A 27,632-nucleotide genomic window follows, 5' to 3' on the forward strand; every position below is an offset into this window, starting at 1 on the left:
TGAAACACACACGCACATGGACATTCCACACACACAGCAAACTTAAACACGCTTCTCCAGAGAACAGGGAAGGAAAGGACCACTCGCCCCCACACATTTCATCGGGCCAGAGAAAAACAGACGCCGAAACCTGGCAGGAAACACCAAGACAGGGAAAACCACAAGAAGCTGTTTGTCTGTTTCCTGTTTTCCTAAACAAGGTATTCGCAAACAAGCTTCATCGATATATAAAATGGATAATATATCACGACCATGCAGGTATTTTTTTTTCAGGAATGCATGGTTGGTTCCGTCCTCAAAAGGCAACGAACATAATTCCAATGTTAAAAGAAGAGTCTAGAAATAAATAATCATATCAAAAAATGGAAAGTTTTTGATTAAATACTTCACCAGTTTTTAATTAAAAAACTCAGAAATGAAACAGAATTTCCTATCATTTATGAAAGCATCTTTGTTTAAATTTTTTAATTTACCATGTATTAGTTTCTGGCGTACAGCACAGCGCTATATGTATATGTTCTTTTTCATATTCTTTTTCATTACAGGTTACTACAAGCCACTGAATATAGTTCCTTCTGCTATAAGTAGGAACTCGTTGTTTATCTATTTTGTATATAGTAGTTTGTATCAGCCAATCCCAAATTCCCAATCAAAGCATCTTTAGAGATCTACAACAGAAATCAATTTTAAAAGTGAAAATGTGCACTCTTTCTGTCTGTGATTGAAACAGAAGAGACTGTTCACCATTACTCTTCCATTCAGCAGGGCCCTGGAAGAAACGACCAACACCGAGGGATGTAAACCGTATTGCTCACAGATTACAAAAGTGTGTGCATGTAAAACAATGTAAGGATCTATTATTCTAATTAGAAGGTGATTTTATCTAATGTCACTGGGTACCTCATCAATATATAAAAATCAGTTGCATTTCAGACTTCCAGATTTAGACCAGGAGGAAACAGAAGTATGTATCCCTGACCCTCCACTGCACAGGAAGTCTCCTGGGTGGCACGTGCACAACAAACAAGAATGCAGGCAGATTATTTCCGGCCAAGATGGCGGAGTGGTAGGACCACGAGCTCGCCTTGCCTCATGACTACAATGAAACCACAGCTGAATGCTAAACAGCCGTCGAAAAAAGACTGGAACCTAGCAAAAAAGATCTTCTGCAACTGGAAACATAAAGAGGGAACCACAGCAAGACGGTAGGAGGGGCGTGCTCACGATATAATTGGTCACCCAGGTGGGTGACCCACAAGCTGAAGAACAGTTAAGTCGCAGAGGCCCCCCCACAGGAGTGGGAGCTCTGAGCCCCACATCAGGCTCCCCAGCCCAGGTCCCGGCACTGGGAGGAGGAGACCGCAGGACATCTGCTTTTGAAGGCCGGGGGGCTTGGCTCCGGGGGCCCCACAGGCCTAGGGGAAATGGAGACTCCATTAGCTTCAGAAGCTTACACGGAAACTCATGTGCACCAGGTCCAAGGGCAGAGGCAGTCATTTCACAGGAACCTGGGCCAGATCTGCCTGCTGGATTTGGAGGGTCTCCTGGGGACGTGGGGTACGGCTGCGGCTCACCCAGGGGACACAAAAGCTGGTGGCGGGCATTCTGGGAGTGTTCATCTACAGGAGCTTTCCTGGAGGCTGACATCTTGATTGGATCATTAGCACCAAGACCTAGCCCTAGGGAAGCCTCAGGTCAAATAACATACAGGGTGGGAACACAGCCCCACCCATCAGCAGGCTTCCTGAGCCACAAAGGCCTCTAGACACAGCCCTACACACCAGGGGTCCAGGACCAAGCTTTACCCAGCAGTGGGCAGGCCCTGGCTCCTCCTGCCAGGAACCCTGCATGAGCCTCTAGTCGGGCCTCATCCACCAGGGGCAGATTCCAGAAGTAAGAAAACAATTATTACAAAGCCTGTGGAAGGAATCCACAAACACATAGAAAGACAGACAATATTAGGAGGCAAAGGGATATCTCCCAGGCCAAGGCACAAGATAAAACCCAGAAGAAGTAAGTAATGAGGAGATAGGTAATTTATCCAAGAAAGAGTTTAAAGTAATGATGGCCAAGATGTTCAGAGAACTCAAGAGGAGTATAGATGCACAGAGTGAAGTCTTTAGCAAAGAGTTTGAAAAAATAAAGAATATGTAAACAGAGTTGAAGAATAAAATCACTGAAATGAGTAACACACCAGAAGGAACCAAGAATGGAATAAATGAGGCAAGAGAACAGATCGGTGAGCTTAGCAGACAGATTACTGGAAATCACTACTTCAGAACAGAAAAAAGGATAAAAAGGAATGAGGACGGTTTAAGAGCACTCTGGGACAACATGAAGCGCTCTAACATTCACATTATAGGGGTCCCAGAAAGAGAAGAGAGGGAGAAAGGACCTGAGAAATTTTTTGGAGCGATAATCAGTGAAAAAGTCCCCAACTTGGGAAAGAGAACAGTCACCCAAGTCCAGGAAGCGCAGAGAGCTCCACACAGGATCCACCCAAAGAGGAGCACACCAAGGCACACAGGCATCAAATTGACAAAAATCTAGGAGAAGATATTAAAATTAGCAAGAGAAAAGCAACGAATAACATACAAGGAAACTCCCATAAGGTTACCAGCTGATTTTTGAGCAGAAACTCTACAGGCCAGGAGGGAGCGGCACGATATACTTAAAGTGATGCACGGGGGAACTTACAACCAAGAACACTCTGTCCAGCAAGGCTCTCGTTCAGACTGGATGGAGAAATCAAAAGCTTCACAGATAAACAAATGCTAAAAGATTTCAGCACCACCAAACCAGCTTTACAGCAAATGTTAAAGGACCTCTAGTCATCAAACTGTAAGAAAAAGGAATAAAAAGAAGAAAGAGAAAAAAAAAAGAGACCTACAAAGGATTCCTCTGGCTGTTCAGGGTCTTTTGTGGTTCTTTATAAATTTTGGAATTGTTCTAGTTCTGTGAGGAATGTCGCGAGTATTTTGACAGGGATTTTTAGGGCAATGAAATTATTAGTGTATGACACTATAGTGGTGGCTACATGTCATTAAGCATTTGGCAAAACCCATAGAATGTACATCAAGAGTGAACCCTAAAGTAAACTGTGGACTTTGGTTGATAATAATGTACCCATGTTTGTACATCAATTGTACCAAATATGCCACGCTGATGAGGGGTGTTGAGGGGAGGGGAGTACATATGTGTGGGTGGGGAGGGCTATGTGGGAACTCTGTATTTTTCTGCTCAATTCTGCTGTGAACCTCAAATTGCTCTAAAACTTAAGTCTATTAAAAAAAAAAAAAAGAAATTACTCAGTCTGAACCACAGGGAGCACATATTCTGGAAAAGAATATGAACGGAGTCTCAAAGATCTCACATACCTGGGACCCGAGTCTTAGAAGGACAGGGGAAAGAGGACAAGACTGGGGAACTACTCAAGAAATAATGGCTGAAATTTCCCAAAACTTGGCAAAACTCATAAATCTATGCATTCTGTGCATCCATGAAACCCAGGGAAGCCCAACCAAACAGGATGAGCCCAATGAAATGCACACCAAGACTCATCACAATCTAAGAAAAGAGGAAGAGGTTCCTTGAATGCAGCGAGACAGAAATGCCACCTCGCTGTGGAGAGAACCCCCACTCCAGTGACAACGGACTCATCCGGAACAGGAACGTGGAGGCAGGAAGCAAGCTTTCAAGCGCTGAGAGAGGTGCAGTCGTCCCCGGTTCTACAGGTGGTGAGAGCGTCCCTCAGGAACGAAGGGGAAGTAGACCCGCTCTCGGGGGAAGGAAAACTGAGAGGACTGACCTCAAGCAGACCTCCCCCAGATGAACGGCCAGAGAGGAAATGATGAAGGGACGGCTCTTGCAACATCAGGAAGCAAGAAAGGAGAACGGGAAAACCAAAGTGGGACCCGAGGACAGCGCAGAGGACAGAACGTCCACACGGCCCACTTACGTTTCCTCCAGGAGCACTTGCCTCACAACCACTTTCAAATGTTGAGGCAACCAAAACCAACTCAGCCGCGTTGTCACCCAGTGATGTTTGCATCTTTTGTTAACTTACTAACATTTTAAGAAACAGGGATAAATCAAAGTTTCGCTTTAACTCCCGGAGCTGCCTTGCTCAGTGATGGGAGATGTTCGAATTCCATGCAGTATAAAGAAGCTGTGGGACTCTCGGGGCGGTCGAGACACACCCGGAAGAGCCACGCCTTCGTAGTAAGGCCAGACTAACTCCAGAATGTGCCCAAACACGGAATTTTTTTTTTAAGACTTGAAAAGATATGCTGAACCATAAAGTCACATAGTCAACTTCCAAAACATAGTCACATGGTCTTTAAAGAAAGGAAGCACAATCTGTAAACTCAACAGTACAACTTTCACACGGCCTGCACAGGAAATCAGAAACAACTCTGCATTCGGGGGCAAGAGCAGAGCTGGCTGTACCCGCCTAACACAGCAACCTGGCTCCGGCCACAACCGAAGGCATCGGGGTGGCTGACGGATGGCTGCCATGGCTTCACCAAGTGCCAGCCCTGTCATGGCTGCTGCGCTGCGTGGGCAGTTCTGCTGGAACAGAATCACGCAGCTTCTGATCATTCTTACATGGCCGTGGATCTGGTGACTGAGAAGCAGTTTTTCTTCACCTGGGACGGACTGTGAGACCTGTTCACACTCCGCCCAGAGACAAGTTAACTCTCCCTCCTTCACAGCATCGGCCAAATGCGACCCTCCGCATCTTGGCCACGGGCAGGACACCACGTTCGTCCACAACACTGATGGCATCTCATTCACTGGACCTGAGGAGTGGAGGGTGCCCAGCGCTCTGTTGCTCTGGTGTATAGTCCATAAGGTGAGATTTTAAAAAATTGTTTGTTGTCGATGGTGGTGGTGTTTTGTGTGTGTGTGTGTGTTTTGGGGGTGGTAATTAAGTTTATTTATTTATTATTTATTTATCTATTTATTAAATGGCAGTCGTGGGGATTGAACCCAGGACCTTGTGCATGCTAAGCACACACTCTACCACTGAGCTATGCCCTCCCCTCCAGACTTTTTTTTTTTAAAGAAAAGAGAAATTCAGAGATGCAGAGCCTGCCAGAACAGTGAACTTTACAGAGGTCCTGTTCCCTGAGGCCCGCCCAGGCGCACCCTGTGTAGTAAGGCAGCTGCCACCACCCCTGCAACACCCACCACGAAGAAAGAGGCCCACGTCCAGGTACGCATCCTTGGGTCATGGAAGTGGCACGTACCCTACCCGAGAAGGCAGGTGGCCGCTCCGGGGACCGAGAAGCTTGCGGGTCTGAGGGCAGCCCGCGGGAGGACGGGGCTCTGCAGCGGCTTGGGGCTGCAGCCCGAGGACCCCGTGGCCCCAGTGGCGCAATCCACCAGATCCCGTGGTGCCACGAGTGTCTGTGTGTGCCTGGAGGCTGTGCCAATCCTCTGCCGAGCCCCAGGGGCAGAGCCTGTGGGTTCATGTCCTCACACCCACCACCTGCAACAGAGAGCTGGACGCCACTTAAAAACTGCTCCTGACAGGCCCCTGGTCCCCAACAAGACACTGAATGACTCACAGAGACATCATGTCCGAGCAACTGGAACTTTCTGGGATGAGCTAGCTGGGTGTTGTCATTCTCACTGCTGGATGAGTGTGGCAAGCCGGGGGCCAGGGACAGGTGCAGAGGACAAGGTGAGTCGCACAAAGATGGCCCCTCCGGACCTGGCCCTGTCACAGCGACACCTCTCCCTCTACAGCTTGGTGGCCTGGATCGTGCCTGGGCAGTGCCAGGTCTGGGAACAGTGCTGCTCCACAGCCCTACTCGGGGACCTCTGAAGGATACTGACGAGAGAAAACACGTTCGAGGGGCAGACGTCTGGGTGATGACAAGCTAATGCTGTTTTGGGTGTGGAAAGAAAACAGGTTAGATGTGAGGATGTACACGGCCCCGGGGATGGCGCAGATGCCCTGCCGAGATAGTCAGGGGACTAGAAGGAGCAGAACTGACTGGGAGGAGACAGGCCGTCGGGGAGGAGAAGTGTGTATGCCTGGGGGCAATGCACCTGGGTCTGTGAATGAGACGGTAACGTCCCCCGCAGAGCCCCACTGTGGACAAGGTCCTCAATAACCAAGGGGACAGGACGGCTCGTCCAGCGCACGTCAGCCAGCCTCTGCCCTCCGTGTTCACATGGGCCTCTGAAGGATGGCCATGGTGGCCGAGACGCAGGCCGGTCACGAGCCTGGAATCACGGCCTGACCGCCTTTCACTAAGTGACCCCACCAGACTCCACAGGAGGTCCACCGTGTCAGCCGTGGAAACGCACACTGAGTCCTTAATGTTGTGTCATTCCTCCTGGAAGCAGATCAGACATGTGGTTGTGGGTGGATTTCGTCCCTGGTGGGTGCCGCGGGCACTGATTGGGCCTGACCAGCACGTGCCTGTGTGCATACCGAGGCACAGGAGGCACCCCCGTTAAGTGTGCAGTTTGATCAGCGTTGGCCAGTGTAGAGATGCGTGTAGCAACTGTCACACAGTCAGCATGTAAAAAACTGTCGTCACTACTGAAGCTCCATGGTGACCTTGTAGTCAGCCTCTCATGTGCTTACTGCTCATTTATGTATCTCCTCTTGATAAATGTCTGTTCAAATTGTTTTGTTCGTGTGGGAAGGTTTTATTATTATTTATTTGTAGGAGTCCTTACTTATTCCACACACAAACCCTTTATCCCGCACACATGCCGTATGCGTACAAAACCCGTCTTTCCTCTTGGTCGAGGCTGGTTTCTTCCATTACATGACGCTGCCTTTTGAAGTGCAAGTGTTTAATTTTGGAAATCCAACGAATCTTTTTTGGTTATTGTTTGGCCTTTTTGTAACTTTCTTGAGAAACGTGTGTCTAATGCAAGGTTTGAAGATTTTCTTTCATGTTTTCTTTGAGGTGCTTCATGATTTTGACTTCTGCGGTCAGATCTATGATCCGTTTCACGTGACTCATTCTGTGTGGTGTGAGGTAGTGAAGGCGAATTTTTTTCCAAACACATATCCAGTTCTTCCAGAAACACTTGTTGAGAAGATTATCTTTTCCTCAAGGAAGTACTGTCCCTTTGTTACAAGTCGGTCGATCACATATGTGTGTGTTTACCTCTGAGATCCCTATTATTTATTTTCTGCCTACTTATCCTTATGCAAATGCCACAGCGTCCATTACCTTTGTTCCTTCCATAGAAAAGTGAGGAGTAAGACGTCCAAGTTTAGTCCTCCTCTAAATTGTTGCGCTATTTTTGCTCTTTTGTATTTCCATATACATTTTAGCATCAGCTTGTCAATTGCTACAAAAGCTAGTTCAGATTTTGATTGGAGTTTCCTTGAATGCGGGTCGATTTAGAGAGAGCTGATAACAATATTGAGTCTTTCAATCAATGAATGTGGTGTATCTCTTTTGTTTTGTTCTTTAATTTCTCTTAGCTAAGTATTACAGTTTTCAGCCTTCAGATCTTACACGTACATACTTACATTTATCCCTACATGTTTATGGGTTTCGGTACTATCGTAAATAGTATTGTTTTAATTTTTAATTTCCAGTTGTTCCTTGTTAATTTGTAGAATCAAATCAATTGGTTTTTGAATACTGATCTTTTATCTTGAGACCCTGCTCCTTCACCTACCGGTTATAGAAGCTCCTTTGTAGATTTCCTCCACACAGGAGCACGTGGACTGGGAATAGAGACAGCTCCTCTCCTTCCATTTCAGTCTGTGTGCCTCGGCTTCCTTCCACTCGTCTCACCACGGTGGCCACTTCTGAACAGAAGTTGCGAGAGCACCACTGTCTTGTTCCCAGTCACAGAGGGAAAGTGTTCAGTATGACGCTAGTGAAACGCAGACCCTAGGGGCTCTCTAATTAAGGACGCTCCTTTCTGCTCCGACACAGCTGGGCATTTTATCTCATCAGATCTTTGTGTCCATATACTTACAGAATGATGTGGGTTTTCTTTGTTAAGTCTGTTAAGATGGTGGATTAATCTTACTGGTTTTCACATGTTGAGCCAGGCTGGCATCCGAGGATAAACCGTACTTGCTTGTGCCGTGTTATCCTCTTCAGATATGGTTGGCTTTGTTGACCAATATCGTGGTGAGGATTTTTGCATCTATGTTCCTGAGGGATATTGGTCCGTAGCCCTGTTACCTTGTACTGCCTTCGTCTGATTTGAGTTTGGAGTAATACTCACCTCATACAACTGCTGCAAAGTGTTTCCTCCTCTTCTATTTTCTGGGAGCAATTGTGTGAAACTGTATTATTTCTTCCCATAAATGTTTAGTAGCATACGCCAGTGAAGCCACTGTGGCCAGGCGTTTTCTCTGTTGGAAAGCTGTTTTAACTACAAATTCAACGCCTTTAATATTTTTAAAGAATATTCAGATTACTTCCTAAGTGAGTTTTGGTGGTCTCTCAAGAGTTGCTCCATTCGAGTCGTAAAAATTATGGTGCAGAATTGTTTGTAATATTCCCTTATTATCCTATTAATGTCTGCGGGGTTTGTAGTGATGTCCTTTCCATTCATTCCAAAAATTGGCAAATTGTGTCTTCTCTTTTTTCCAGGATTACTATGCCTAGAGGTTTGTCAATTTTACTGGCCTTTTTAAAACAGTCAGCTCTGGGTTTCAATTGTGTTACTGTCTTCTGCTTTCAGGGTCACAGGTGTCTGCACTTTATTATGCTTACTTTGAGATGAGTTTGTGCTTCTTTTTCTTGGGTATTAAAATGGAAACTTTGGTTAGTGGTTAGAAACCACTTTTTTTTTTTTAATACGAGCACTTGCTGGCCTTACTTTCCTTCTAAACACTGTTTTAGCTGCATCCCACAAGGTTAGTGTGCTGCATTTTCATTTTCATTCAGTTCTAAATATTTTCCCATTTTTTTTGAGTTCCTCTTTGCCCCATGGATTATTTAGAAGTGTGGTTTTAGTTCTCAAATAGTTGAAGATTTTCTAGATATCTTTCTAGTAATAGATTTTAACTTAAATTCCATTAGGGTCAGAAAAGAAATGATATGTGATATTGATTAAACTTGTTAAGCTTTGTTTTATACCCAAGGATAAAGACTGTCTTGGCCAATATTCCACGTACGCTTAGAAAAAGCGTATTTTACCATTGGTAAGTGTTCTCTGTGTGCCAGCAGGTCAGGCTGGTTGATGGCACCGTCACGGCTCTCGACACCCTTGCTGATTGGCCATCTCTTTGCTCTATGAACCACCAAGAGAGGGGTCTGAAAGCCCCTGACTGCAACTGTCAGTTTATCTGTCTGTCCTTTCATTCCTGTCAGTTTTTGCTTTATGTGTTTGAAGCCCGGTGGTCTTGCGTGCATACATTTAGGATGACGTCCTCTTGATGAATCGGCCTTGGTATCTTCATGTAGTGTGTTTCTTTATCCCTGGTAACCTCCTCGTTCAGAAGTCTCTGGGATAGTTTACTGCACTGTCTGGCACCGTATAGCCACCGCGGAAGACAGTGCTGCTTCCCCCCTGTTCCCAAAGACGTCCAAGCTCCAGTCCCTGGTACCTGTGGATATGACCCCTTACATGGCGAAAGGTGCTTGCCAGAGGTGACTAAATGAAGTATCTTGAGATGGAACATTATGCCAGCTAATCTGGGTGAGCCCAGTGTATTCACAAGGCTTCTTGTAAGGAAGGCAAAAGGGTCCGAGTCAGAGGTAGGTAATGTGCTGACGGAGGCTGGAGAGATGGAAGGAAGGGGCTGCGAGACAAGTCCTGCAGGGACTCTGGAAGCTGGAAAAGGCAGGGAGACAGATGATCCTGACAGAGAAACTAAGAGCAGCCAGCCCTGCTGACACCTTGACATTAGCCCCGGGAGGCTGACTTTGTACTTGTGACCTCCAGAACAGGAAGACAGCAAATCTGTGTTGTTTAAAGGCCCTAAGTTCATGGCAATTAGTTACAGCAGCAACAGGAAACTGATGCAACCACAAAAGCCTTCTTTGGATTAATGTTTGCATAATACATTCTTTCATCCTTTTACTTTTATCCTTTTTTTTAAACATTTTTATTGAGTTATAGTCTTTTTACAATGCTGTGTCAAATTTACATCACTGTATTACAGCGACCCTCGTGTGGACTGCGGAGTTGGGTCCTGTCAATCCAGTCTTACAATCTCTGCCATTTAATTGAGCTTTCACCATTCATGCTTAACGTAATGACTGACAAGGCTGTATTTAGGTTTGCCCTTTTACTATTTCTCTTTCGTCCCCCTGTTGCTTGCTCTTCCAGTTTTGCTTCCATGCCTTACTTTGGCTTTTTGGGGTATTTTTTAGTGTTCCATTTCATCTGCTGGTGTTGTAACTGTAACTTTTTGTATGTTATTTTTTAAGTCGCTGCTGCAGGCATTACAATACACACACCTAATTTCACAGAGTTAATATTTTGCCTCTTCCAGACAAACGTGGAAACCTCATCACCGTGCAGTTCCTTTCCCCCTCCTCTCCCCGCGCTTCACGTTGTGGTTGTTGTATGCATTCCGCTTACACACTTAAAAACCCCACCAGACATTGTTAGCTTTGCTTTCAACAGCCATGCATCCTTTAAAGAGGTTAAGAGGACAAAAATATGCTACTTTGTTGACCTAGGTATCTGCCACTTTTTGCTGCCTTTATTGTTGAATTTCCAAGTTTCCCTCTAGAATTATTTCCTTTCTGCCTGAAGAACGTACCTCACCATTTCTTTTAGAGCAGGTCTGCAGGCAACAAATTCTCTGTATTCCTTCCTCTAAGAATGATTATTTTGCTTTCATTTCTGAATAATATGTCCAGAAGAGTTCCAGGCTGGCTCTTCTTGCCTCTCAGAACTACAAACCTCCCAAGCACAGTGGTCTCTGACGTGAAATCTGTGCTTATTCAAATTGGTTTTCCTCTGTATGTAATGTGGCACTTTTCTCTGGATGTTTTCAATTTTTTCCCTGTGGTTTGATTATGATGGTGATGTGTGTGAGCATGTTTTAAAGCTTATCCTATTTTTCATTTGCTGAGCATGTTGGACGTGTAATTTTATGACTTTCAACAAATCTGTAAAATGGTCAGCTACTTATTTCCTCAAAAATTTTTTTTCTTCATTGATATTCTCCTTTTGCTGGGAGATAAATAACATAAGTTGTCTCACAGAGCCTGTGTTCATTTTTTAAAATCTTTTTCCCCTCCAGCCTGTGCTCTCACACGATACCTGGACAAAGAACTCAGTATGAGACGAGAGTCCTGCCCAGGGGTAGGAAGGGGCACTGAGAAAGCAGAAATAGCTCAGAGGTTTTGAAGAAGGGCGACGGAAAAAGATGAATTATAGAAGCAAGGAAGTCAGTGAAAGGAAGTGCTCGGGGGAAGAACCGCCGCAGCCCGGGGCGAGGGCCAGGGCTGCCCGCCCCTCCCCGAAGGGCGTCAGTCGGCAAGGCCCCGCCCCCTCGCCCGGGGCCGCCCTCCCGTGACGGCCGGTTGGCTGCCCCGGGCAGGCTCGGCAGAGCGTGGCGGCGCCTCCAGTTCCTCCCCGTCCGGCACTTCACGCCCAAACACCAAACCCACACACTGTGCCCGGTGAAGCCCCTGGTTTTTTTTTTTTTTTTTTTTTTGAGTAAAGGTAGATGTTTATTTGGAGAGATACACACTGCAGAGAGTGTAAGGAAAGAGAAAGGCGAGGGAAGCGGTGTGGGGGTTGGGTACTCAGGTTAAAGTAAAAGTAGGTACACGCTCCACAGACAGCGCGCGGGCCGTCTCCGAAGGGGCGGGGGTGAAAAGGGAGGCTGTGAGCCCTTCTTAACAGTGTCCCTGATCCACCACACGACTCCAGGCGTCCTGTCCATGCCACCCCACCAGCCTCTGTCCTGGCGCTACAGTCCAGGCCCCACTCCTGACTCCAGCTCATTCCTCTCACCGCCGCCAAGGACAGCCTATAACCCCATCTGGTCTGAACCTGCCCTGCTCGAAACCCTTCCAACAGTTTCCGCCTTCCAAACCAAGTCCAGGTGCCCCAGCTGATGCTCAAGGCTGTGAAGGACCAGGCCTGAGCTACACTCGCCAGCCCCAGCAAACACAGCTCTCCCTCCACAACCAAACTCGCCACAGTCAACCACATCTGCCCCAGACACACGCGTACACAGAGCTGCTTAACAAGTCTGTGCCTTCTCTCCGCCAGACTGAGTGGCGCCAACTCTCCCCCACCTGCCAGCCCAAGAAGCCTTCCTTCTCCATTCTACTACAAATACATTTTGCGTTCCAGGTTTGTGTAAGGGTTACATGAGGCAACCACGTGAACGCCCTAAAATATTGACCCACACACCAGCCGGGATGGAGATTAACGCTGGAGCTTCACCATTGATAGAGTTAGTTACCAGGAGAGCCCTCCCACATTACATTTGCTACGTGGGGTAGTCTTCTCAAAATAGAAAAATGTTCGTATTCTCTGCTGCTTAAAATCTTCCCAGTGCTTTAAAGATCAAAGCCAACATTCTTACACGTACTCGAGGTCCTGTTCGATGAGGCTCCAGCCTTCTCCTGATGGCTCTCACTCCTGAGACCAGCTCAGGATCTTCCTGGGCAAGGATGCCTCCGCCAGCACAAGCCCCCAGGCCAACTGCTGTTCACCCTACCGCCAGAAGGGGCCCTCACAACCAGGACCCAGGTTTCACGGCATCTACCTGTTAATGAATCTCATTGTCCTTTGTTTTCTTTTTTTCTTCCAACTTGTAACAGTCTTGAACTGTTTGCCATGCAAATGTTTGTAACTTCTGTTCATGAATCTGGGCCCCATGAGTTCAGGGAAGGAATGTCAGCCCCAACAATGTGCCTCCAGCGGCTGGCCCCATGACCGAACACGGTCATTGCTCAACAAACATTGACTGACTGGACTACTGATGAAAGAAAGGAATCAGGTCTGCACTTACAGAAGCGCAGGAAAGGGAAGTGACTTGCCCAGATCACACCGCCTACATAGGTGGCAGAGGAAGAACTGGACAGGTACTGGGCCGGCTCCTGGGCCCCGCGTCTCTTCCTGCCCTGCCCTGGGCCGTTAAGGCACTCTCTGCGTTTGCGTTTGACACGAGGTGGAGGCAGGGCAGGCAGGCAGGCAGAGTGTGCAGGGATCTAGTGAGCCTCAGATCTGACCCGAAAGGTTCCCAGAGAATGCTGTTCTCAGCACGCCTTTCAGGGAGAGCGCAGTGGGGCTGAGGAGGAACCTGTGACGTGTGACCTGGCCACGCCCCGCGCATCTGTCTGCCCTGCTGGCTCTGTGGACTGTGTATGTCATCTGCACGGCTGGGGACCATGGGCGGTGGCGCCACTTTACCAACAGTCACTGCCCTTCTCAGCCTCGGTGAGCTTTGGGGAAGAGAAGAGGGAAGGGGCCTCAGGACTCAGGGGGCTCAGTGGGGACCGCATATGCAGGGGCGGGGGGAGGTGGGCTCAGCCCCAGATCTGACCCCAGCACTCAGGGTCCAGACCAGGCCTGGAGCGTCTGCATGTGGTGGGGCATGGACGCTCACAGGGATCTCTCTTCCAGGGCTGTGTTGGGACCTGTGGGGTCACATACAGGCAGGTGAGTCCCCCCTAGTCCTTCTGCTTCGACCCAACAGCCCCCCTGGTCATCTGCGGGAGCACAGCGGGTCTGGGCTGATGGTGGCCAGTCTGGGAGGGGTGTTGGAGGAACATCTGGGGACACCGAGGGCAGAAGGCCACTCCTGACACTTCAGGTCTGATTCCTTTCCAGGTGTCCTCCCCAAATCCTCCATCTGGGCTGACCCAGGCCCCACGGTCACCAAGGGGAGCCCTGTGACCATCTGGTGTCAGGGGTCTCAGTGGGCTGATGTCTACCGTCTGTATAAAAGGGATGCCTCTAGACTCTGGGAGACTAAGACCCCACAGGACTCCAGTAACATGGTCGGTTTCTTCTTTAAACACTCGAGCTCAGACACTGCAGGGCTGTATCAGTGTGCATATCGCAGGGGGACCCGCTGGTCAGAGTGGAGCCACCCCCTGCCCCTGGCGGTGACAGGTAACAGGGAGGGGCCGGGCCCCTCCCACTGTGGGCTCCTCCTCACAGGCAGAGGGGGCAGAGTGTGGGCTCAGGGGGACCTCTCCCCGCACAGTCCCCCTTTAGCACAGCCCCCTCCCCCCCCAGGGGTACGGAGCACCTCCCTCTCAGCCCACCCAAGCCCTGTGGTGGCGTCAGGAGGGAGCGTGTCCCTCTGCTGCGGCTCACGGTTTGCCCGGGCACCTGCTGAAGGAGGGAGGCCCCGCCCCGCCCCGACACAGGACACCCAGGAACTGTGGGAGCTATGGAAGGGACAGGCCTCTCTCCTGGGGGGACCCACAATGCTATGATTCTCCCAACTCCCTTCCCTATGTGAGCCGTGGGGGTGATGGAGGGCCCATGACACTGGCCTCCTGGGGCAGAACCACTGGCAGGAGGCTTGGGGGCGACCAGATAGGACTCTCATGCAGCCCCAGTGAGCAATGTGGGGTGTGTGTCCCTTCAGTGCCGCCGTCCCCATCTCTCCAGGCATGTACAGGGAGCCCTCCCTCTCAGCCCGGCCGGGCTCACTGGTGCTCTGGGGAGAGAACCTAACCCTCCAGTGTCACTCAGAGGCCAGCTTTGACAGATTTGCTCTGACCAAGGACAAGGGGCTCATAACTCCCCTCCGTCTTGAGGGGCAGCGCAGCCCTGACTTCCCCCTGGGTCGTGTGAATCACAGCCATGGAGGTTCGTACAGATGCTATGGTGGACATTACCATTCCTACACATGGTCGGCCCCCAGCGCCCCCCTGGACATCCTGATCACAGGTGAGGAGCCCCTGTCCTGCCTCATGTCTTCATTATCTGCTCAGGGTGCTGGGCCCGGGGTCACCCTGGTGGTGAAGGGGTCCAGGGATAAGGGCCTGGAGGAAAGGCTGAGGTAGGGCAGTGGTTTAGGGGGCAGAGAGAGAAAGGGGGAGTGGGGGCCTGGAGGTAAAAGAGACCACACAGAGGGGCTGAGAGGAGCTGAGAGAGGGTCACAGACAGGGTCCCTGGGGAGAGGACAGTGGTCCCTCAGCTCCGGGTCAAGCATGCATGGGGAGTGGGTGGCTCTCCACACATCACACCTTCCTCTCCCCAGGAATGTACAAGAAACCCTCCCTCTCAGCCCATCCAGGGGCCTCGGTGCCCTGGGGAGGGAACGTGACCCTGCAGTGCAGCTCTGAGACCTGGTCGGATACCTTCCTTCTGTCCCGGGAGGGGTCACTGTCTCCTCCCCAGCACCTTCGTCTGCAGGACACAGCTGCACCCTTTCAGGCCAACTTCACCTTGAGTCCTGTGACCTCAGCCAACAATGGGACCTACAGGTGCTACAGCTCACTCAGCACCTCCCCCTATCTGCTGTCACAGCCCAGCGACCCCCTGGAACTCTTGATCTCAGGTGAGGAGCCCCAGTCTTGGCCCTATGTGTCCTCCTGGTCAGTCTAGGGTCCTGTCCCCACAGGAGCTCTGGGCTGGGATGGGAGTGAGGGGGCCACTAAAGGAGAGAATCCATTCTCAGAAAGAAGGAAAAAGCCAGAGCAGCTCCCTTCCCTGCACCATCCTCATCCTTCATCCCGATATGTTCCGGGTGGTGGAAGAAGGCTAGAGAGGGCTCAGGGCTGCCCAGAAGGAGAAAGCAGGGGCGGGGGTGGGGGAAAACCACGGGGCTCTGAGGCCAGATGGATGGAGGGTGGGGAGTCATGGAAAGGGAGTGTTGGGTCCAGCCTGGGAGAGGAGCAGTGGGCTGACATGGGGAGAGGCAGCCCCCACCCCTCATCCCTGTCCTGACCCCCAGGAAGCTCTGAGGACCGGCTCCCCCCAACTGCAGAGTCAGGCCCACAGACGGGTAAGTGAGGGTCTCTGTGTAGGGAGAAGCTCAGTTCTGGTCTTTGCTCAGCCACTGCCTGAGATAATGGCCTGAGAAAGGTTCCTTCTCACTGGGACCAACTTCTCCGATTGCAAAGGGCACCAAAGCTGCTTTGACATTGTGTGTGTGGGGACACCAGCGGTGTCTGACTCTCCTCCATAAACTCAGGGGCACTCAGCCCTCCAAGGAGCAGCTGTGGGGCTGGGGAGAGGTCAGGGCAAGCAAGTCACCCTGCCCACTGCTCCCAACTGCGGGACCTGGGACAAGTGCTCCTTGCAGAGTCCACGTTCGCCCTTCGTAGAAGAGGACTCCCGCCACCTGCCTCGACACGAAAGCCTTCAGCACAGGGCTCGGCCCTGTTTAGAGCTCAAGAAGGCCGGAGCCCTCCCTCCTGCCCTTCTCAGATACACACATGTCCACACAGGCCCCAGGGAGCTGGGGTGGTGCCAGGTCTCTGCAGGGTGGGAGACGGATCTGGGTGGGGCTGGAGAGGAGGAGGGACTGGGTTTGACGGACAAGTCTCTGCACTGGTGTTCTGCCTGTGGGGGACAGAATAAAAAATAATCTAAATAAAAGCAAGGGAGCCCATAGTCTTGGGTTCCAATGCCCACTCCGCCATGTCCAGGCTGGGTGACCAGGCGCACATGATTTTCCTCTGTGCCTGTCTCCTTGTCTATAAAATGGGTGGGGGCGATGATGACTGGGGGCGGGGGGCTGCACGACTGTCCTGAGGATTAGAGATTAATGCACAGATCCCAGCACGCATCGGTACACAGAAGGCGCTCAATTAAATGGCACTGTTGGCTCATTCGTGACGTCCCCGGTGCCGCAGGTCTCAAATCGTACCTGAATGTTCTGATCGGGGTCTCGGTGGCCTTCATCCTGCTGCTCCTCCTCCTCCTCTTCCTCCTCATCCGACATCAGCGTCAGGACAGATGCATGAAGCTGGGTGAGTAGGGAACCGAGGGACCCAGGCCACTGGAGGAGGTGTCGCTTAGGGCACCAGCCAAAGGGGAACCAGAGGTGGGTGAGGTCAGCTTAGAAAAACTCCAACATCTCCCAATGAGAAAATCTAAAATGAAGAGATGAAATGTGAGTGTACACGGAAGTATTTTAGAGTATTCTTTCAGCTTTTCCAAACTTACAAAATGTTTGAAAACACACGCAAGTTTTGTATTTTATGGTTTAGATCTTTCTCCTGAATTCAACATGGCGGTGGGAGGGGATTGTAATCTCTTCAGTTCTTGGACTTCACAGATCTTAATGTAACCCTGGGGAAGGGTTCTGGGGTGGGTTGGAGGCTGATTTCCAACTTCCTGCAGTGGCTGCAACATCAGTGCCCAAGGACAGAGGCCAGCAGAAGAGGTGAGACCCCTCCCAAAGAGCCCCCAGCCCAGCCAAGGCCCCTCACTGCCCCTAATACTCCTCCCCCTCCCCCAGCTCCAGCCCAGCTCTCGATGTCCAGGAGAACTTGTGTGAGTGAAGGGGGTCTATCCCAGGGGGAGGAGGCAGGGCCAGACTATGGGTTGAGCAGTGGAGACCGGAGATTGGTTGGAAATGGTTCTGGGCTTGGAGGTGAGAGTTCAAATCTGGTACTGTGTGGCTTTGGCCTCATCACTGACCCTCTCGGGGCCTCTGCTGTGTGAGATCTCAGGGAATCTTGGCAAGAGATGGGACACCCTTGTTCTGTCCCCACCAGATGCTGTCGTGAAAGACACAGAGCCGGAGGACAGCAGACAGCTGGACAGTCAGGTCAGCTCCCTCTGGTCCCGACCAGGGCACCCATGCCTCCTTGTTCCTGTTAGATCCAGTGGGTGATGCACCCTCATGCCACTCAACTCCTGGCAGGCTCTCCCTTCGGGAAGCACGCTGCCCTCCCAGTTGCTGCAACCCCACACTTGGCCTCCTAGGCTGGCCTCTGACCACTGAGTTGTTGAATGCTCAAGTCGAGCTGGCAGGGCTAAAGGTTAGGGCTCAACAGTCTGTGTCCCGCACGAAGGGACTAAGTCCTAGGCCTGCAGAGAGGCCCAGAGAGGGCCAGAGAGGCTCCTTCTGAAATCCACAGAGGGTCCTAGTCTTGCTCAGCCCTTGGCTGTCCCCAGGTTGTGTGAGCCCCAACGATACACCTCGGCTGTTACTTCACTTGGGTGAAGATCAGCTCCTGTGCACACCCCAGGGATTGGATCCAACTTTCCTGCAGAGTGCAGTGGAGTCTGACTGTCCCTCCATGCTGGCGGCACCATGCCCTACTCCTCTGTCCAGTCCTGACCCCTCTCCAGCACCAAACTCACATGTTAAGTCAGCTGTCACAGGCTGAAAGCTACAGACTGATGCAGAGCCAAGATTCAGAGACCATCCCTGTGTTTCTAGCAGAGAGGGCTCTGATGGCTAAGACCTCAAGGAGTGCATCCGTTCTTCCTAGGCCCGACTCCCCCGTCTCATGCCTCTCCCCCCATCACTGCAGGCTGCCGCACCTGAAGCCCCCCAGGATGTGACCTATGCCCAGCTGAACCACTCGACCCTCAGACAGGAGACGACTGCACCCCCTCCCTCCCTGTCGGGGGAGCCGTCCGCAGAGCCCAGCGTGTACGCCACACTCGCCATCCACTAGCCCAGCGGACCCAGACCCCCCACCGCCACCCTGCACTCCAGGGACTGAATTTGCAGATGCTGGCCTGTCGTGAACCACTAGGAGCTTCTGCAGGTCAACTGCTTCCAGGAACATCCTGGATTATCACGCAGCACTGGTCTTACCTGCGGTCCCTGGTCCCTACCAAAAACACCCAGCTGACTGCGGACCCCGTGGAGCTGCTATCAAGACCCTGGGGCGAAGGGAGGGCCTACTATCCAGCACCAGGCTGTGAGGACGTGGATTCTGCAGGCTTCACAGCCACTTAGCAAAGGACCCCAAGCCCTCACTGTGCAGCTCGCCACTCAGCTAACATCAGAGCCCCAGGAAGGGGCCTAGTGCCCAGTCACTGAGGTTGCTTAATGCTCAAGTGTGTCTCACTTCCTGAGACAAGCCCCTTCCTTCCTGAAGCAGCTTAAGGCTGAGAAGAGGGAAGCCTGCCTCCCTTGTGACCATGAATGTCTCCGGAAACTCCCATCGCAGGGGGAGGGGAGCAGGGCCCCCCTCCTTGCTCTACCTGGAAATGACTCCTCCTCGCCCCCACACGCAATTTCCTGTGGTTCTGTCTGAAAGAACCTTCCCAGCACTGTTCAGTCCCCCACGGTGATAATGAAGTGGTGTGCAGAGATGCTTGTTATGACATGGGGTGCGGGGAGGCACACCAACCGTCCTGCAGGTGGTCCCAAGTAACTGAACAAAGGTACCGGGCCCTCTCTGCACACCGGCAGCAGCACCACAGAAACCAGCTCAAGGACCCAGCCCGCATGTCCCCCCCGCAGGAGGGTGTACGTTTGGAGGAGGGAGAGGCACACCAATAAACACCAGTTCTCAAGTGTTCATCTCTTTTTATTATCTGACTGGGAACCTAGCCAGGGGATGGGTGGGCTCAATCCTCCTCCTCGTCGTCGCCGGCTCCAGCCCCACCCTGGCCCTTCTTGGCATTCTTCCTCTTCACGCGGCCTGGCCGGCCGCCCCCATACGGAGAACGCAGGGAGAAGTCGATGTGCTTCTGAGAGTCCAGGCGGACAATGAAGGATGGGATGTTCACCACCTGCTTGCGGACCCTGGAGGGAGGGGCGGCAGGGGAAGGGGATGGGGAAACAGGGCCAGACAGGCCCCTCTCCACCAGTGCTCTGCAGGGCTGGTGCTACAGCCGCACTGACCCCGAAGCAACCATGAGAAGGGCATTCCTGACTCCAAGGAGAGCTTTCGGGCACCATCTAACTCACACAGACACGGCCAAGATGAGCTCTACACCCCCACCATACACAAGTGGGCAGATTTACAAGCAACCGCCAAGCCCAGAGCGCAGGAGGTGAGGCGGCAGCGCCTATGTAAACCCAAGATCTGCTTCTCAAATGTTCTAAACCGTGCCAGACCCTGGGCTTCATTATCAGGTGTACTTTCAACGTCTTTGAAGTAGCAACGTACAGAAAGGTTCTATGAAAACATTTCTGACAAGAAATGTGAGGATATTACCCAGAGGTCCCAGGGTTAATGAAAGGCTGAGGCAGAAGCTGGGTGCATGCAGCATCCCGTGAATGGTGCCCATCTTACAGAAACAGCAAACTGAGCACCCAGATAAAGACCCAGCTGCCACCTTGAGTACTGGACCTTGGACCGCACTGAGCTCACCGAGTAAGAGTGACAGTGCAAAAGCACCCTGTGATTGCCAGGGTCACCAACGACCTCACGAGGGACCCACTAGACAGCTGGACCCTCCCAAGCCAGCTGAGGCCCAAGACTCTTCTCTCAACTGGCCACACCAAGCGCTGTTACCTGTCCAGCTACTCGCATGCCTGGCGGAAACCTTCGCAAGGTGTACGGCTCCAGCCGCAGTGACCCTTGCGCTGGGCTATGGGGGGATGAGGCTGCCCCCAGTGCCCCCATGAGCTGTTTGTAGGGGTCAGTCTGTACCCTTGAGGTGAGCTCACACCTTCATCACCTCCGAGGGCTGCACAGAGATAGGGACAGCAGGCTCAGAGAGGGCAAGCATCCAAGGGGAGGGGGCAGGAAGGCTCAGGGAGCCCAGAGGTGGTACCTGATATGGCGCTGGCGGATCAGCACGCGGGCGTGGTGGATGGACTTGGCCAAGCCTAGCTTAAAGACCTGGGTCTGCAGGCGTCTCTCCAAGAAATCCTCAATCTTCAGGCCCAAGATGTAATCCAGCTTCATCTTGCCTTCGTCCAGCACCCCGATGCGGACGAGTCGCCGCAGCAGGGCGTTACCTGGCGGGAGGGGAAAGCAGCACGGACTCAGCGTTCTGGCTGACCTCAGGCTCCTGGGGGTCAAGCCCTCTACCTCCACACCACGCTGGTGCACAGTGGGAAGTAACAGCTGATTCTGATACAGGACACAGCGCGTTAGGACGTGCGCTGTTGTAACTCGCGCCACCCAAGGCAGGTCACTAGGATGGGAGAGCTGATTCAGTGTGTGGGCTGAGCGCGGGCTTCCAGTTCAAACCCAGCCACTATGCATTCATGTCGCCCTAACACTCCCCTGAGGCAGCTCACTCTGACTACCCATCTCACCACGCAGGGCAGTGACCACATACACCTCTACTCACCTAAAAAACAACCTTCCAGAGTTGTTGAGACAATCCCCTTCAAAGGACTTAGCATTCATCTGCCAAAGTCCCAGCGCTGCCGTTCCTAAACATCACTCTCACAACACAGCACAGCGGCTGAGGGGGAATATTTTGGAGTCAAGAAAGTCCTATGAATCAAACATGAGGCTAAACCACTTCTTTACTTATAATTAGAACAGAATCAGTACCTAACTTCTAGGCATGAGAGAAGATTGGGCACAAGCCAAGTACACATCACTCATTTATCACCCAGATTTTTCTACTAAAAAGACGACAATCTGGAAATAACTGGCCATGTACAGCAGAAAGGAATCCAGCAGATGCCAGCACCTGCCTTCACCAAACAACTCCAGGCACAGAGGGCCTTGCCACTTGCCCGTCAGTGTCCAAAGCCCATGGCTCCTGACCAATACTCTGGCCTGCTTGGGGATGCTGGAGACAAATCTGCCCCCTAGAGGCCCCTAGGCTCCCACTCACTGTCATCACTGGGCTCATCAGCACAAGATTATCACTAACAACACCTTGACAGGGGGATAAAAGCACCACTACCTCCCCCTCACCCCCAGGCAAAGCTTAAAGGAAAGCTGGCTGACTTTGTGATGACAAAGTCTTCCAAGCAGACTTGACAGGAGATAGTCTAAATGGAGAAACCTACATGTCTTCCCAACACCCCACTTCAAAATATGACACTGAATAAATGCTGAATGTAAGATATAAGGAAATTCTGCCATTTACAACTTCACATACACACAAAAAAACCTAAGAATAAATTTAACCTAAGAGGTGAACAGCCTGTACACCAGTAAGACATTGATGAAAGAAGTTAAAGACACGAGTAAATGGAAAACTATTCTGTGCTCACGGATTGGAACAATTAAGATGTCCAAACTACCTAAAGCAATATACAGATTCAATGAATCCCTATCAAAATTCCAATGGCATTTTTCACGGAAAAATAACCCTTAAATTTGTACGGAACCACAAGACTCCAAAGAGCCAAAGCAATCTTGAGAAAGAACAAAGCTGGAGGCTTCATGTGTCCTAATTTCAAACTAAATATTACAAAGCTATAGTAATCACAACAGTTTGTTGGCAACATAAAAACTGATCAAAGATCAAGGGAACAAAATAAAGAGCCCAGAAACAAACCCACATACATTAATAGTCAATATATTTACTTACATAAAGGAACCAGGAATATACAAAGATGAAAAAGAACAGCTCAACCAATAAATGGTGCCGGGAAAACTGGGGTCACACGCAAAAGAACGAAACTGGACCCGAACACCTTTCACGGTACACACAAAAAATAACTCAAAATGGATTAAAGACTTGAATGAAGACCTGAAACCATAAAACCCCTAGAAGAAAGACAGTAAACTTGACTTAAGTCTTGAAAATGATTTTATGAATGACACTAAAGCAAAGGCAACAGAAATAAAAATCAACAAGTGGGACCACACCAAACTAAAGCTTCTGCACAGCCAAGGAAAAATTACCAACAAAATGAAAAGGCAACCTACGGAATGGGAGAAAATACTCGCAAATCATGTATCTAATAAGGGGTATATCCACAATATACAGTAACTCATACAACGCAATAGCAGGAAAAAAAAACCTTCAATTGAAAAATGGGAAGATGATCTGAATAGACATTTTCCCAAAGACATACAGATGGCCAACAGGCACACTAAAAAAGTGCTCAAGGTAACTAATGCAACAGTAATGTAAATCAAAACCACAAAGCAGGGAGGGTATGGCTCAAAGGTAGAGTGTTTAGCATGCAGGAGGAAGACGTGGATTCAATCCCTAGTACCTCCATTAAAATAGATAAACCTAATTACCTCTCCCCACAAAAATAAATAAAAATTTAATAAGCTCTTATAAGATACAGAACCATTTACAGCCAGACTCACATCTGTTAGAAACACAAACTATACATGTATCTCTTCCACACCAAAGACACAATGTACAACGTACTAACCAAGTTTACAAATTTTTTTTTTGGTAAAGTGAAAGTAAGTTTTTTAGAGATACACACACTCCATAGACAGAGTGCAGTCTGTATCTCATAAGGAAAAAAGACTTAGGAGACACACACTCCACAGGCAGAATGTGGGCCACTTCAGAAAGGTGAAAGGGAGAGAAGCCAAGAGGTGCAGGGCTGTTCAGCTTAAAGAAAAAGTGGATACAGACTCCACAGACAAATGGCCATCTCAGAAGATGAGCATAACAGAGAGCAAGAGTGAGAAAGAGAGCGAGCGACCACTAATTACTTCTGATACACTGGTTCAACTTTTGGTTATGTTCCCTAAGTTTCCTCTAAAGTTCTCATTCCAACCCGGTTCACCTGGACTCTGGAACCTGCCTTCCAGTGCCCCTATGATGGGAGGTCTAACCATCTGCTCATCTGAAACAAGAGTCGTATCAGTAGTCCCTACAAGCCTGCCTGTGCAGACTAACAGACACCAAGAACTTAGAAAAAAGCATTTATAAAATTGCGGCTATTTTAATAGTATAGCTATCTGACAATCTGAGAGGTCCTACTACAATCTAAGTGATGTCAACTGTTGCTTTCAAAAGTCCTCCATTAATTCTCCACCTCAAAGTAGGAATTTAAGACCTAAGAGTCTAAAAGATGAAAATTTTATGTGTATCTTACCACAATCTTTCTTTCATCTTAAGTTACCATATTATCTGCATACCCTCCAAAATCATCACCTGAAATGTTCTTCCCTGTGAAATGCACAGCTCCTCTCCTGTTCAGGCCTTGACTAAATATCCTTGACTACCTTGCTAAAGCAGGCAAATGTACATATTCAAGCTCCCTCCCTGCTAGAACCATCCCACATTTCAGAAACTTCACCGACTATTCCCACCACTAGAGAACAAGATATGTACACAAGGAGCAGTACCGTTTTGCTATACTATGTACAGATACAGCCAGGTACCCAAGCTTGCTTGGCAATGTTAGTTCTAATGAAGAGAAAGTGAAGTCCGAGGTTTGGGTAAACCAAAGCCACAGGTAAGGAAATGGACAGGGATCTGGATCCAGGCCCATTTTCCTACCCCACAAGCTAGCTCCACCTGCCCCATGTAACACCTCTGATCGCTGGACCACTCCAGAAGTAACAGTAGCAGCAGCAGCTCTGACCCTCAGTCCTTTCCTATGGGCTCAGATACGCACCTTCAAACAGACGCCGCGGGTCTTTCTCATCCAGGGTCAGCAACTCCCGGGCAGCCTTGCGGATTTTGGCCAGGGTAAATTTGACCCTCCAGACCTCACGTTTGTTCCGGAGCCCATACTCGCCTGCAAAGGGTGGGCAAACATGCTCAGTCTCACGGATTGGTGCAAAAGTAGGATTGGTGACTTCAGGATACAGAAAATCTAAACAATGAAAGGTCTCGAATTTGGGGACGACGAAGGGAGGCACACCAGGGGACTGGAATAGAGTGAGCACGTGAGCGGCCTCACCCACGTGCTAGCTCTCCCCGACCCGGGAAGCAGAAACCTTGCCTTAGCCACTCACCGATCAGTTTCAGTTCTTGGTCGAGGCGGGACTTCTCGAAAGGTCTCCGAGGGGTCACATAGGTTTTGCGACAAACCCAGCTCCGGGCCACCGGCATGATGGCTCCGTTTAACCGTCTGTGCCTGTGCGTGAAGGAGTGGCCTATTAGGACTCTGAGCTACGCCTGCGCAGTCCCATAACCCCGTTAGAACCTCGTGGCTCCCAGAGAAGGTCTCGCGAAAACCGCGAGAAGCTTTTGTAACCTGTACCATCCTCACCACTCTCCAACCACCCTCATCTCACTTCCAACCTCTTTACCATACTCATTAAAGCCCGGATGGCCCACAAGACCCAACAACCTACGCAAGGACTAAAGAATACTGCACCACACCTCACCTACAACCAGGCTCCGGTAACTGAGAAAGAGGCGTACGGCGTCTCCAGCCTCGCTCTTATAGACTCGCCGCCGTCTCGTGACGTCGGCACGCACAACGCACACTGCACCAATCAGAAGAGGCGTTGGCGGGCGGAAAAAGCAGTCGAGACGAGAGGTTGGGCTAGAGCGCCGTACTAAGCCGGTAAGACCCGGTCTCTACCTGACCCGGTCTGTACCAGACAGCGGGTCCGAGCATCATCTGGTGAGAAGTGAGGGCGCCTTTCTGCCTTCGGGTGGTGACTTGTCCCGTCACCTAGCCTCTGAGTCTCAGTATAAAATTGGAGTAGTCACTGCCAGCATCACTAGACTTCTCAGCCGTCTACGACTCTGAAAAAAAGATCCCCAGAGGGTTGGAGCTGGGTGAAATCAAAGCTCCCTCCAGGAGAGGCTCCGTTACATTCAGGAATAATGGGGAAAAAAATCATATTTCATATCAGAACGTCAACCCGAAGCATAGTCAGAAACCTTGTCTACAAACTGAAGATTGAATGCAGAAACTGAGGTTGAAATCGCAGTCATGTGACTTGCCTAAGGATACACAGCTCACCTTTGCATCCTGATACGATTCCGCTTTTGCCCTCCTTGCTTTCCGTAGACAAGGGGAAAAACAGATCTTGGTAGAAATTCGGCCATACCTGAAATATTTATCACTTAGTGTCTCCGGCTACATCTGGGGTAAGGTACCCTCCCTAAACGTGGGCCTCATTAATTCATTTATGCAACAGATATTTATTGGGCAGTATAAGGAACTTTTCTTCGATGACGTATAGCCATGAATAAAACAACCCCTCTATTCGTGAAGCTTTGAGTCAGCCGAACGGGGTGGGGGTGGGGATGGGTAATTAAGTAGATCATTTCAGAGTGGTGCTGTGAAGAAAATAAATTTACTGATAATGACTGAGGGAAAATGGTACTTCAGATAGGATGGTTAGGGAAGCCTCTTTAAGAAAGTGACTTAAAAAAAAGTGGTTTTTTTTTTAGCTTGAGACCCTGTGATGAAAAGGCTTTGTGCCTCTTAATCAAAAACAGCAGTTTATATATCCCTTTGGGCTTCCATGGCAGCGGAAAAATGTTCTGAAATCTCTTCCTAAATACTCTACTTCCTAAATATTTGGCGCCATTTATCACTTGGAGGAATTTACTCATTTTTTTTCCTGATCTCCTTTGTCAGCATCTTCCTCTCAGACAGCCTTTAGGATTATTTCCTCTAGTCCTTATCTCTCTGGAATAATCCCATTACCACGAATGGCTTTATTTATCATTGTTAGATAATGTTTAATGAGCACTTTAAATGTGCTAGGCTTTGGGCTAAACACTTTATGAGTGTGTGTGTGTTTAATTCATTCATGTGACCCAAGGTTTCTAGCACTAAAATAGTAACTGGTGGCATTCTGGAATACTTACTATGTATCAGGCACTGCCCTACCTGTGTTAGGGGTGGGGTTAGAGGTCAGTAGTAGAGTGTGTGCTTAGCACATGAGAGGTCCTGGGTTCAATCCCCAATACCTCCATTTAAAAAAAATTTTTTTGCATATGTTAATTTACTTAATCTTCAATGCAAACTTAAGGAGGACTCTCACAGAAATTGCCCTCCCTCATGATAGTACTATTACTGATACTCGTTTAAGGAGTACTGATAATAGTATCAATCCTATTTTATAGAGGAAGATACTCAGACAACAAAAAGTGGTTACAGAACTTTCCCAAGATTGCACAAAGTGGAAATAAATTAACATCAACCGAATGAGAACAAGCAAAGGCTATTTATTCAGAGTTAGGGAGTCAGTCACCATCACTTGCACTTTGGCAGAGAGTCCAAGGCAGGCAGCGGTGTGGGAAAGCTTTATAGCAGAAAAATGGGAGGCTGTTGGCATGGAGAAGCTACACGTGGGCAGACTAGAAGTTGGGCATCCTATGTGATTGGTTTGGGTATATATTTTATTTTCTCTTCTTGGTCCTAAAATTGAAGTGGGAGTGAAAATTAGTAAAGTTGTGAATTACTAATCCAGTCCCAGCCATTTTGGACCAGTTATTTATAGGGGTTATTGCTTGGCTTCTTGAGATTGTTACCAGAGATAGCAGTCCGACTTCCTACAAGCCTGCCGTATAGCAGGCTGGCTTCCTGTGCTGTTTTTGTTTGTTTTTTTATTGAAGTATAGTTGATTTACAATATTGTTAGTTTTAGGTGTATAGCAAAGTGATTCAGTTATATATAATGCTTTTTCAGATTATTTTCCATTATAGGTTGTTACAAGATATTGAATACAGTTTCCTGTGCTATACAGTAAATCCTTGTTTATCTATTTTATATGTAGTAGTATGTATCTGTTAATCCCTAATTTATTCCTCCCCAATCTTTATCCCTTGGTGACCATAAGTTTGTTTTGTATGTCTGTGAGTCTGTTTCTGTTATATATAAAGATTCGTTTGTACCATTTTTTAGATTCCACATATAAGTGATGCCATATAGTATTTGTCTTTCTCTGGGTTACTTCACTTGGTATGATAATCTCTAGGTCCATCCATGTTGTTGCAAATGGCATTGTTTCATCCTCTTTCATGGC

The 27,632-nt window shown here is 49.4% G+C and overlaps 2 protein-coding genes across 5 annotated transcripts; one reads left to right on the forward strand and one right to left on the reverse strand.

Annotated features, from left to right (window-relative positions):
- The first annotated feature begins 11,299 nt into the window (after positions 1 to 11,299).
- Positions 11,300 to 19,370, forward strand: LOC123618795 (leukocyte immunoglobulin-like receptor subfamily B member 3). Of its 3 annotated transcripts, XM_074369099.1 has the most exons (11): positions 11,300 to 13,359; positions 13,546 to 13,581; positions 13,753 to 14,037; positions 14,545 to 14,826; positions 15,140 to 15,439; positions 15,836 to 15,886; positions 16,740 to 16,856; positions 17,230 to 17,272; positions 17,348 to 17,382; positions 17,607 to 17,659; positions 18,372 to 19,370. In XM_074369099.1, exons 1-11 carry the CDS (start codon positions 13,287 to 13,289, stop codon positions 18,516 to 18,518), a joined length of 1,422 nt encoding a protein of 473 aa, XP_074225200.1. In that variant the 5' UTR covers positions 11,300 to 13,286; the 3' UTR covers positions 18,519 to 19,370. The 3 variants fall into 3 exon arrangements, with proteins under 3 accessions (XP_074225200.1, XP_074225199.1, XP_074225201.1); XM_074369098.1 differs by lacking the exon at positions 11,300 to 13,359 and having other exon boundaries at positions 13,373 to 13,581; XM_074369100.1 differs by lacking the exons at positions 11,300 to 13,359; positions 17,348 to 17,382 and having other exon boundaries at positions 13,373 to 13,581.
- RPS9 (ribosomal protein S9) lies at positions 19,362 to 25,066 on the reverse strand. Of its 2 annotated transcripts, XR_006727252.2 has the most exons (6): positions 25,029 to 25,066; positions 24,654 to 24,775; positions 24,311 to 24,433; positions 20,578 to 20,764; positions 20,316 to 20,490; positions 19,362 to 19,600 (listed from the first exon to the last, which is right to left on the reverse strand). XR_006727252.2 is itself a non-coding variant. In XM_010961870.3 (5 exons), exons 2-5 carry the CDS (start codon positions 24,748 to 24,750, stop codon positions 19,423 to 19,425), a joined length of 585 nt encoding a protein of 194 aa, XP_010960172.1. In that variant the 5' UTR covers positions 24,751 to 24,775; positions 25,029 to 25,065; the 3' UTR covers positions 19,362 to 19,422. The 2 variants fall into 2 exon arrangements, 1 of the variants encoding a protein (XP_010960172.1); XM_010961870.3 differs by lacking the exon at positions 20,316 to 20,490 and having other exon boundaries at positions 25,029 to 25,065.
- Positions 25,067 to 27,632: the final 2,566 nt, after the last annotated feature.

Source organism: Camelus bactrianus, chromosome 9, assembly GCF_048773025.1.
Source record: "Camelus bactrianus isolate YW-2024 breed Bactrian camel chromosome 9, ASM4877302v1, whole genome shotgun sequence".
Classification (NCBI taxonomy): domain Eukaryota; kingdom Metazoa; phylum Chordata; class Mammalia; order Artiodactyla; family Camelidae; genus Camelus; species Camelus bactrianus.

What these genes read in the sequence shown, in the direction of transcription:
- LOC123618795 (XM_074369098.1), top strand. Translation starts at nt 13,425, where the DNA reads ATGCAGGGGCGGGGGGAGGTGGGCTCAGCCCCAGATCTGACCCCAGCA. An exon ending in GACAGAGGCCAGCAGAAGAG is followed by an intron (nt 17,273 to 17,347) that starts GTGAGACCCCTC and finishes CCCCTCCCCCAG; the next exon opens with CTCCAGCCCAGCTCTCGATG. An exon ending in GCAGACAGCTGGACAGTCAG is followed by an intron (nt 17,660 to 18,371) that starts GTCAGCTCCCTC and finishes CCATCACTGCAG; the next exon opens with GCTGCCGCACCTGAAGCCCC.
- RPS9 (XM_010961870.3), bottom strand. Translation starts at nt 24,750, where the DNA reads ATGCCGGTGGCCCGGAGCTGGGTTTGTCGCAAAACCTATGTGACCCCT. An exon ending in CCCGCGGCGTCTGTTTGAAG is followed by an intron (nt 20,765 to 24,310) that starts GTGCGTATCTGA and finishes CCCTCCCGCCAG; the next exon opens with GTAACGCCCTGCTGCGGCGA. An exon ending in ATCCGCCAGCGCCATATCAG is followed by an intron (nt 19,601 to 20,577) that starts GTACCACCTCTG and finishes CCCTCCCTCCAG; the next exon opens with GGTCCGCAAGCAGGTGGTGA.